The sequence below is a fragment of the Capricornis sumatraensis genome, chromosome 11 (genome assembly GCF_032405125.1).
Source record: "Capricornis sumatraensis isolate serow.1 chromosome 11, serow.2, whole genome shotgun sequence".
In the NCBI taxonomy this organism is placed as follows: domain Eukaryota; kingdom Metazoa; phylum Chordata; class Mammalia; order Artiodactyla; family Bovidae; genus Capricornis; species Capricornis sumatraensis.
In genome coordinates, this window is record NC_091079.1 from 19,841,888 (window position 1) to 19,852,149 (window position 10,262).

The window sequence follows — 10,262 nt, forward strand, 5'->3', positions numbered from 1 at the left end:
CAGTAGGGCTCGGCCGAGGCCCAGCCCTCTCGGGCCCCCCATCTTTGCTCCCCGCCAGCAGAGCAGGCCTGTCTCCTGGGTAACTGAGCCAGGCCTCAGGAATCTTGGGGCTGTTGGGGGAGGGGAGCAAGGCTTCAGACATGGGTTCCACTTGGCCCTCCTGCACTGGGGACCAGGCCTGGGCCAGCAAGAGCCCTGTGTTTGAACCTTGGTCCCCCATCAGTGCTGCAAGGCTGGAGTCTCTGAGTTGGGGTGCTGGGGCAGGGGGGTGCTGGGCAGCTCTGGGCCTTCGCAGGGCCCTTGGGACACCTCTGCAGCTCTGGGCTGCTGTCCTGCCCTTTCGCCAAACACCAGCCTGGAGCTGCCCTTGGGGCTGCACCAGGGGCAGGGTGACCTAAGCGCCCCCTCCCTGAGGCTCCTGATTGGTGCAGAGAGTGGGAAGGGAGCTGTGATAAGCCTCGGGGCCCACCTCTGCAGGCCCTGCAGAGCCCGATAGGCCCTATGTAGCCTGCCCAGCCCCAGGCTCCGACCCCACGCTGAGGGTCAGGGAGCACCCTCGGGCAGAAGAAACCAGAGCCCGGGCAGCTGGCTCTCACCTCGTGCCTCCTGCTCCACGGCCACCGCTGCCTCCCAGAGTGCAGGCCTCTCTGGACCCCAGGCAGGAGCGCAGGCTGATACGGGCCCAGCCTCAGGCGGAGCCTGCCTCTGCCCGCCCCCTGGCAGCAGGGCCCAAGTGGCAGCTGTGGTGGCGAGTGGACCCTGGGCAGCCACCCCGGCCCACATGCTAAATTTAACCGGCAGCCTGCCCTTCCCAACCCCCGGCTCTGCCGGGGACACCCCTCCAACCACTCACGCTCAGGGAAGGGCGGGACCATGGGCCCTGGGCTGACCAGGTAAGTAAGTGTCCAGCAGAGAGGGTGACCCCAGCCTATGGCACCCAGCACTCGTGGCCAGGCCAAGCAACCTGCCAGGGACAGACAAGCTGGCAGGGCCCAAGCCCTCCCAAGTGAGGCCCCTAAGCAGCCCTGTCACCCCAACGCATCATGCCTGGCCAGCTCAGAGCCTGTTTGCCAGCCCAAGCGGAAGCTGGCAGCCAGGGCTCCGGGGCTGCATGCCAGGAACAGGGAACCCACCCCCGAAAGGGAGGCTTCTGACACGAGCCTTGAACCACTTTGCCCTGCTGGCTCTGGCCAAGAGCCTTATGGGAAATACCCTCTCCTCTTCTAAGCCAGGGTCCCTGCCCTCCAATGAGGACACCCTCAGCCCTGGCCCCCCAAGGAGTGTCCTTCCAAAGCTACTTCTTCTGCAAAGTATTACAGAGGGGCCTCCAGGAGCCTGGGAGGCAGGGTGCTGAAGGGCCAGGCTTCTTGTCTGACAGGCATGTGCTCCACACCCACACGGGGCTGGGCACCCCGAGCGAGCCCCAGCGTGCGCTACGGGCCTCAGCTGCTCACGGGGCAGGCGCACCCAGGCCCAGCAACACAGCCGCTCCCTGCTGGCAACAGAGGCCCAGCTGAGACACACGACAAGACAGTGGCAGAATAGCCCTTTATCGAGAGTCACAGAGCAACACTAGGTCTCTGCAGCTGCTGTCTCCCAGGTATAGCTTCTGCCCCAGGTCTGTTCCTCAGGGAGGCTGGCAGCCTGGCCCGGGACACACACTGGACACGCAGAGCAGGGGCGCGGGGCTGGGCAGTGGGACTTCGCCACCCCAGCCACCAGCCCCTCACATGAGCAGGCAGCACGGTCTCTTCTCCATGGGGGCCTCCTCTGAGGGGGCTGTGAGTTTGAGCAGGGGTGGGTCTCCACTCGCCCCACAGCCACTCTCTGGCTGGGGGGTCTCAGTGTCCACAGGCAGGCCAGCCTCAGCGGCCTCAGGCCCCTCAGCTGGGGGTCGTTGCAGCTTGGCAGCAGCCCGCTGGCGCTTGAGCTCTGCTAGGGTGTGGTGGGCCTTGGCGCGCACCAGGGCGTCGGGGGAGGCACTCTCCAGGGGGCTCAGCTGGTAGGAGACACTCCGGTCCAGCCGCTTGGAGTACAAGTGCCGTGCCGGGGGCCCCCCCACTCGGCCGTTGTGTGGCTTGGCCTCCTCGGGGTCCTCCTCCTGTGGGGGAAGCATGGCCTGGAGGCCATCAGCAGGCACCTTCTGGCCCGGGGCCCCAGGCAGCACGGTGGTCCAGGAGCCAAACCAAGGGTGGGGGTGGAGCTGACCCCCGAGCATGTGGCTCTTGTGTTTGAGGACAGGGTCACTGGCTCCACCAGGGTGTGGGGGCGGGCCGGGCTCACCTCCAGGGGCAGCGGCTGGAGCTCTGCATCGGTCTGGCGGTCCTCGTCCTCTTCCGACGGCTCGGGGCTGGCAGGCAGGGGCTGCTGCCACACGATGGCCTCCTGGGCATGCTCCCTGCGGTACAGGCTGGTGCGCTGGGTCAGGCTCACCCGCCTCACCACCTTCCTGGGGGCGCAAGGAGAGGGTGGTGGAAGACATCGCCTTCCCTGTGGACTCTGCCTGGGCTGGCACCCTGGGCTGCCAGCTGACCTCAGCGGGGACAAAGCCTTGGGCCCAGCCCACGGGGTGGGGCCGCGGGGGCCTGGCGGGAGGGGCGGGCACTCACCCACGGCTGCCAGCGCTGGAGGTGCGGCGGCGCAGCAGGGAGCGCTGGCGGCCCTGGGCGCGCAGGAGGGCGTCATGCTTGTGCTTCAGCTCCAGCAGCTTGGCGCGCACCTCCTCGTCCCCACACACATCTGCGGAGGAGCCAGAGGGTCACGGGCCCTGCCATGCACCCCCTACACCGCAAGGACGCAGCCCCCGGCTCACCGAGAGGCGTCTCGTCCATCAAGGACTTGCCGTTCAGGTCAGCCCCATGTGCCACAAGCAGCTCCACCAGGCGCACCTGTGGGCCGGAGCGAGGGGGCTGCTGAGGTCTGCGGAACCTGCGGGCTCATCAGCCCCGCCGTCCACGGGCGCTCACCTGGCCCCAGTAGGCCGCCGCATGCAGCGGCTCCCAGCCATCGCGGTCCTTGGCGCTCAGGCTGGCCTGGTGCTCCAGCAGCAGGGCAGCTGCCTCACTGAACCCGTTGGCCGCGGCGATGTGGAGCTGCAGGCACACCGCCTGCACCTGAGTCCCGGCTCGGCTTGGGGCGCACCCTCCCCCACCCAGTCCGGTGCCGCGTCCTCACCAGCGTGGCCCCATGGTCCCGGGGAGTGTCAAGGTCAGCCCCCGCCTGCAGCAGGTTCCGGATGTCCTCTAGCATGTGCAGCTCCGGCAGGGCCCGGGCCTGCTCGATGCTGTCCTGGGTGATGCCTGCGGGGCGGGGCACTCAGGGCTCGCTCTCCCAGAGCAGCCTCCCCTGCCGCGGGCAGGGGGGAGGGGGTGCACTCACCACGGCTGGCCATGGCTGTCTCCAGGCAGTCCAGCGTCTGCTCGTCCTCACACAGGTCGTAGGGCATGTTCCCATCCGTGTTGACTGCCAGGAGGTCAGCACCACTGTGGAGAGGATGGACAGGGTGCTGGTCATGGGGCCCCTGTGCCGGGAGGGAGGCCCCTGCCTCGGGCAGTACACTGTGGGGTTGCAGCTGAGGGGCCCAGGCCTCTGCTGAGCTGAGAGGCACCCCTGCTGGATGCCCCTGCGTCTGTCCTTGGGCTGCTGGACTGTCAGGTGGCCTGAGCTCCCAGCCCCTGGCTCCTGTGAATGTGTCCAGTGGGTCCACCTGCCCCAAGGGGTCCCCCTGCCCCAAGGGGTGCCAAGATTCTGGGTGTCCTGGGCACTCTGCAGGGAGCGGGGTATCCTCTGTGGAGAGGAGTGGAGTGGGGCTGGGGGCTGCACATCCACCCCTCCCCACACCCAGGCATCTGTGTGTGAGTGGGGGAACGGTCATCTACCCGCATACCCACTTCCGACGCCCTGCAAGGCCAGCTGAGGGGGGCTCCTGGATCCTGGCGAAGCTGACCACCCTCTCCATTCATCAAGGCAGGTGTTCAGGAGCCCAGCCCTGCTCTGCCCTCCCCATTAACAGCCCCACTGGTGTCCAGGTATCCCCTTGCCAATTCCTCCCTTGTGACTCTGACCAGAGTGGCATTTCTGTGCAGACCCTGGGAAGGTCAGACAACCAGAGCGGGAGGTCAAAGCCTGCCCTCAGGGAGCTCCCACGGGCGGAGGGCCACACTGCCCTGCGGGGTGCCAGTTCCCTGCAGAGGCAGCACCGTGGCCTCTGCCAGGCCCCAGCTGTGCGCACTGGGGTGCAGGCAGGGCATGCCAGGGCAAGTGGAGACGGAGACCCAGGGGAGAAACCTGGGCTGTCTCCACATGAGCTGCCCCCTGCGGGGAAGGTCCTGCCTGCCCTGACCTGGTAGAGGTTCCTGCTCTGGTCACCCATGCTCCCAGCGGGCCCTACCGAGCAATGAGCAGCTCCACCAGGCGCAGGTGGCCACAGGTGGCCGCGGCATGCAACGGTGTCCAGCACTCGCTGTCGCGGGCGTTGACCTGGGCCCCAGCTTCCAGGAGCTGCTGCACCATCTCCCGGAAGTCATCGATGCAGCTCTGCGGAGCACCCAGCCTGAGTGTCCGAGCCCACGCCGTGGCCTCAGCCTCCCCTCCCACCACCAGTGGGGCTGACCTGATGCAGGGCCGTCAGGCCATCCTCATTGGCCAGATCAGGGCTGACCCCGCTCTCGAGGAACTGGCGGACTGCAGGGAGGACAGAGGCGGTCAGGGCTTGGGAGCAGAAGTTGGCCGCAGGCCCATGAGTCCTGCTCAGGCCCCTGCCCAGGGCACCTGGGTCGCGTGCTGTAGCCAGGACAGCAGAGGAGCACAGGGAAGGCATGAGGGACCCCAGAGCCCAGGCCGAGGGCTCGGGGCTGGGCCCCCAGGCAGGGTATAGACAGACAGCAGCGCCCTGCCTCAGCCTCAACCTCAGAATGCCTTCCCAGTTAGGGCCTTCCAGCCTTCCAACTCCTCCCAGAAAGGGCCCCCCAGGCCTGGGGGCCGGCATGCACCCTCAGACACCCCTTGGTCAGGTCCCGTGTTCCCCCAGCCTTACACGCTCACACACTCACACTCACCCCTCCCCTGGTACTTGCAGCCCGCCCCACCGCACCTCAGTGGCCAAGACTGAAGGCCCAGGGTACCCAGGCCCAGCCCTCCCCAGCTGCACCCCTCACCCCACAGCTCCTGTTTGCTGGCTGACCCACGGCCGCCATGCCCAGCCCCCTTTCCCTGCTCTGGGCACACCCTGCCCCTCCTCGCCCTCTGTACCCGAGCTGCCACAGCAGAGGCCCCGCCCGGGAGGAGACAGAAGGAGTCCTCAGGAGCCTCCCTGGGAGGGCAGAGGGGCTGAGAGCGGGCAGAGGGCAGTGCCAGGAAGGCAGTCCTGCCCAGCCTGTCCTCCGGGAAGGAAGAAGTCAGAGGTAGAACTAAGGGCGGGTGTTGAGGGGGGCCTGCTGGGCAGCCCTGCACCCTGGGTCTAATCTGCTGGCGGGGGCGGAGGGGATGCATGTGTCCTTTATGGAGGCGAAGGCTCAGAACCCAGGCAAGCAGGCAGGCATCATGGGCAACTCCCAGCACCCTGGCCAGAGGCAGAGAAGATGGCAGCTCCCAGCCCACCCCGCCTTGGCCCCTCGCCCAGCAGGGCCCTTGGCAGGCTTCCCTGGGCTCCCACCAGGGGGCTGTGGCTCCTGAGGCCTGCGTGAGGAGTGGGGACAGGGCTCCTGGCCCGGACCAGACTTCAGCCACACTCACCTTCTTCCAGGTCATTCCGGGCAGCCGCCTCGAGGAGGGTGATGCTGGGCGGGAAGAGCACCCGCTTCTGCGGCTGACCGCTGGCCCTCCGGCCCTGTGCCTCCTTCTCAGCCCGGGCCCACATCTTCACCTGCTGGGCCCGTCGCTTCTGGGCATGCTTGAGCCGCTCCTGTGTGCTCATCCTGCCCACCATGGGCATCTCTGCCAGCAGTTCCAGGTGCTCGGCCATGGTGGGGGCTGCCTGCCACGGGGCCTGCGGGGGGCACCGGCTGGGACAGCACGGGGGCCAGGCTGGGCCTGAGGTGGGGGGCAGCCGGCTGGACTGGAGCCCTCGGGGGCATCCCCTCCTGAGGTTCGTGGCCTCTGTGCCTGGCAAGGCTGGGTCAGGAGGCCTCACGCTGTGACCAGGCCTGGGCAGGAGTGAGGGCCACGGGCCCCAAGCAGAAAGGCAGCGCGGGACGGCACCTGCAGCCCGCCTACCGGGGCCTGAGCACCTTGGCCGCTCGATGGGCAGGGCCTCCCTCCCGCGTTGGGTCAGGAGGACACCCTGCAGGAAGCAGGCGGGACCTGGCCAGCGTCAGTCCAGGGTCTGAAGCTAATCACCCAGATGACAAGGCTGCAGCTCCCGCCTCCTCACACAGGGGCAGGGCAGGGCAGGGCAGGGCACACACCCCTGGGAGCCCTTGCCTTCCAGTCTTAGGAGACCAGGTGGGGTCCAGGGGCACCCATGGCCAGGCCTTCCTCCCCCACTGACCCCCAGCACCTCCAGCCTTCCGGGGGTCAGTGCTAAGAGGAGGTGCAGCAGGAGGGAGGGTTGGGCGGGTGTGTGTCCAGAGTCTGGGGGTCCTGGCCCCCAGTACCCGAGGCTGATGCTCTCTAGGCAGGCAGGGCACCCAGGGCCCAGGAACTGTGTCTTCAGGAAGGGCCCCCTTTGGAGTAGCCAGTGGCCGAGCTGCACACGCAGGTACTCCCTCCCGCTGGCCTGAGAGGAGGAAGCAGGAAGCCGTCAGGGCTGGACGGGGACAGGCCAGCTCCCCCAGAGCCCCGCCCTGCCCACAGAGAACCTTGTGCGGCCTGCATTCTGGCCCCACACTCAGCATTTCTCTGCAGCTCAGAGAAAAGAGCAGGCAGACAGCACACCCGCTCACAGCAGGCCTCCAGCCGGGCGGCCCCTCAAGACCCCACGTCAGCCCTTGACCCATGTGCCCTCGGGCTGGGTTAGGCAAGCTCACTTTCTCCTGCAGCTCTGCCAGCTTCCTGAGGGTGCCCAGGCCACCCTGCTCAGCTGCAGAGGGTGGAGGGCACGGCCTGTCCTGGCCATGGGCTGCTCACCGCTCGAGTCTGGGCCTCTTCCTTGCCAGGCTTTCTAGTTCAGGCCATTCAATGCCCCCTCAACTGTCCTGGGCTACAAGCCCTGCTTGTGTGAACATGGGCGCAGTGGCCTGCCTGACCTGGAGCTGTCAGGACAGACAGCCAGGCAAGCAGCTAGGCTGTGGCACAGCCCCACAGTCCCCACCATGGACTGTCCCGCCCAGCACGCCTGGGGTGGTCACTGGGCACGGCCTCAGGACACTGCTCAGGAGGCCGTGGCCAGGCTCCACCTAGAAGGTGCCCCCTGCAGCTCAGCCTGACCACCTGGAGTCCCCCTTCCCACTCGGACAGACCTCATGGCCATCTAGAGACTGACCGGCCTTCCTTTGACCAGACTTGTACTAGTGAGTGCCCATTCCTTCTGGAAGGAAACCGTCCTGGGCCAGATCAGGTCAGGTCAGGCCTCTCCAGCCTGCGGACCCCCAGTGTACCCAGAGCCTTGCTTCTCGGGTCTGCCTGGCCCTGGACGTGGCTGGCACTCCACGATCCCCTCTGCAAGCCTGGCCTCAGAGGCTTCCTGGGGACAGGATGGGGGACCAGTGAGGCCAGGAAAGAGCTCTCCAGGTAGCACCCCTGCTCCGGGCAGCCCACCCCCTGCTGGCCAGCTCTGCCGACTGCAGGGCCGGCACAGAAGCTGCCCAGACTGCCTGCCTGGGTCTCCCGGGGCTCCGTGTCCTGCCTCTGCCTGCTCCCCACCCATGAGGCCCGCCAGACCCAGGTGTGGCAGGGCTTTCTGCCTCCCTGCTGGCCACTCACAGGTCCCTCATGTTCCCCTGGAGAGACTGGGCACCCCCTCTTGCCCACATGTGGGACGTGCATCTCTCTGGAGTTGGCCTTGGGGCCTGCCAGCGAACCCAGCCTGAAGAGCTTGCCCCACAAGACCATAAGGAAGGAGCAAGGCCGGCTGCCTTCTGCCTGGGCCTTGCCCCTGCCCCATCGCTACTGCCCAGGGGGGCAGGAAGGGCAGGGGCTCGACAGAGACCTGCTCCCTGTGGCCCCCACACCCTCGCCAGGCAGTGTGCACTGGAGCCGGGCACTCACCCCCACTCTGGGGGCCCACCTGCCTGAATCCCCAGGTCCCCTCTGGGTTCCTTTAGCAGTGCTCCTTGCAGGAAGCTGCCTGAGGGTGGTCTCTGTGTGACCTTGGGTCTCTGGACTGCCTCCCCTGAGAGGAAGGTAACCCATTGGCATCCAGGGACCCCGGGCAGTGGGCATCCATCCTGGGAGCGTCTCCGTGGAGGGCAGCATGGTGCTCAGTCCTGCCCAGGCTGAGTCTAAGCTTTGCCCACTCCCCCACCCAGCCTCTGCCCTCTCTGCCACCTCCCCCAGCCACAGTCTAGGAACAGCCCCCTGGAGCCAAAGACTCACCCCTGACTGAGCCACAGAGGCCAGCACAGCTCGGCAGAGTCCCGGCAACTGACCACCTCACCACACCCAGGCTGAAGGGGGCTGAGCAGGGCAGCTGCAGCCTCAGTCCACAAATCCTGCCCCAAGCCTCCCTGGAATGTCAAACAGAGATAATCTGCACGATTTTTCCAGTTCTCAGCTCCACGCCTGGGGTGTGGGATGAGGTGGGAGGAGCTTTCTGGAAGGACCACAGAGACTGCCCACCTCCTCTGAGCCAGCACCACGGGAAGCCCTGAGTCTGTTGGGAGTGGCCCTGGGCCCTCAGGGTGGACAGACCCACGCCCAGTCTGAGTGCCTCAGGGGCCCCTCCACACCTACAGCCATCCTGCTCCAGCATCTCCACCCTCCACCTGGGAAACTGAGGCCAGGCCTGAACCCTGGTGCTCTGCTGAGACTCCCGCATGCTGCCTCATGCCTACGGTCAGCATCTGTGTGAGAATCAGGGTCACAGCAAGAGCCCAGCGCCAGGGCAGCCAGGACCTGGGGCCGGCGGTGGGGGTAGGGTGGGGGGCCTGAGGGGCGTGACCTGCGGGGGGGCGTGACCTGCAGAGAGGGGGAAGGTATGGAGGGAGGGTGCCCACCTTCCCGCAGGTTCTGGGGCTTCACATCCTGGCTGCTGGGGCTGCTCCCTGTGGCTTTATTTACAAGAGTGAATGGTGGGGCAGGCGTGCTCCTCGCTCTGGGAAGGGTGAAGTGTGCGGCACCACCTGCAGAGTCAAACAGAGGTGCGCCCTCAGCAGGGGAGGCCATGGGGCCAGGGCTCTGGAGGCTGAGGGGCCAGGACTCCATGGCCAAAACCCTGAGACAGAGCTGACCCCGCCTGGTCGCAGGCAGGGACTGGGAGGCCGGACTCCCCCGACTCCACCCCGGCTCTGGCTTCCCAGCTCCCGCTCAGCTCACCTGGGATGCCACCAATCCCCACCTCATGGCCAGCTGCTGAGGGCACGAGTCTGCAGGGGGCGATGCTCGTCCCCACCCACTGCGTGCCCGCCGGGTCTGTCCCCGGGGCTGAGAGCCAGAACCTGGAGGGAGGCCTTGAGTCGCTTGGGGAAGGGGCCGAGGCCCCAAGGCAGGGCCCGACTTGTCCTAACCCTTGTCTGGCCGTGCAGCTCTGGGGGGCCCTGGGTGGGGCGAGGGGCATGGGGCGAGGGGCATGGGCCTCGGTGCAGGCACAGGCTGGGCTCCACGAGGAGAAGAGCATGGTGCCTGGGCCCTGTGCTGGCCCCGTGATGGGTCCACCTGGCGGGCCCGGGTGGCACCAGCCATGTGGGGACAGGTGGCGGAGCCTTGAGCGGCTGAAGGCAGGGGTTGGGCCGAGCGGCTGGGTGGCAGGCAAGGGTGCCCATGCTGGCGTGGCGAGCATAGAAGGCCTGCTCGCCTTCCGAGATCTGGGGGTGCTGCCAAGGGCGCCATCATCACAACACACGTGCAGGGCAACCCCCAGCAGGCCTGCTCTGGAAGGCTCCAGAGGCTAGACCCGCAGCACGCATGTCAGGCCTGCCGTTGCCGCAGCTTTCAAGTCCTCCTTGCCTACCTCAGGGTTATGACATGAGGCCCTGAGGGGTGTATGAGGGAGCTACCTATACACTACTGTGAAAAGGTCACTAAGAAACAGTGTTCAGCGAAGAACCAGGGACCCACAATCTGTACATGAGACAGAGCTTCACTGTGAATAGGCCTATAAACCTGAATCAGCCACAGGCCCGGGGGGTGGGGGTTGCGGGGCTGCAGGGACCTCGGGCAGCCGAGAG

General features: G+C 67.0%; 1 protein-coding gene across 1 annotated transcript; it reads right to left on the bottom strand.

Annotated features, from left to right (window-relative positions):
• Positions 1-1,644: 1,644 nt before the first annotated feature.
• Positions 1,645-6,259, bottom strand: PPP1R16A (protein phosphatase 1 regulatory subunit 16A). Its single transcript, XM_068983791.1, has 10 exons — positions 5,734-6,259; positions 4,613-4,683; positions 4,391-4,536; positions 3,379-3,482; positions 3,175-3,299; positions 2,967-3,092; positions 2,813-2,888; positions 2,610-2,739; positions 2,284-2,449; positions 1,645-2,101 (listed from the first exon to the last, which is right to left on the bottom strand). Exons 1-10 carry the CDS (start codon positions 5,960-5,962, stop codon positions 1,727-1,729), a joined length of 1,548 nt encoding a protein of 515 aa, XP_068839892.1. The 5' UTR covers positions 5,963-6,259; the 3' UTR covers positions 1,645-1,726.
• Between the last annotated feature and the right edge of the window lie 4,003 nt (positions 6,260-10,262).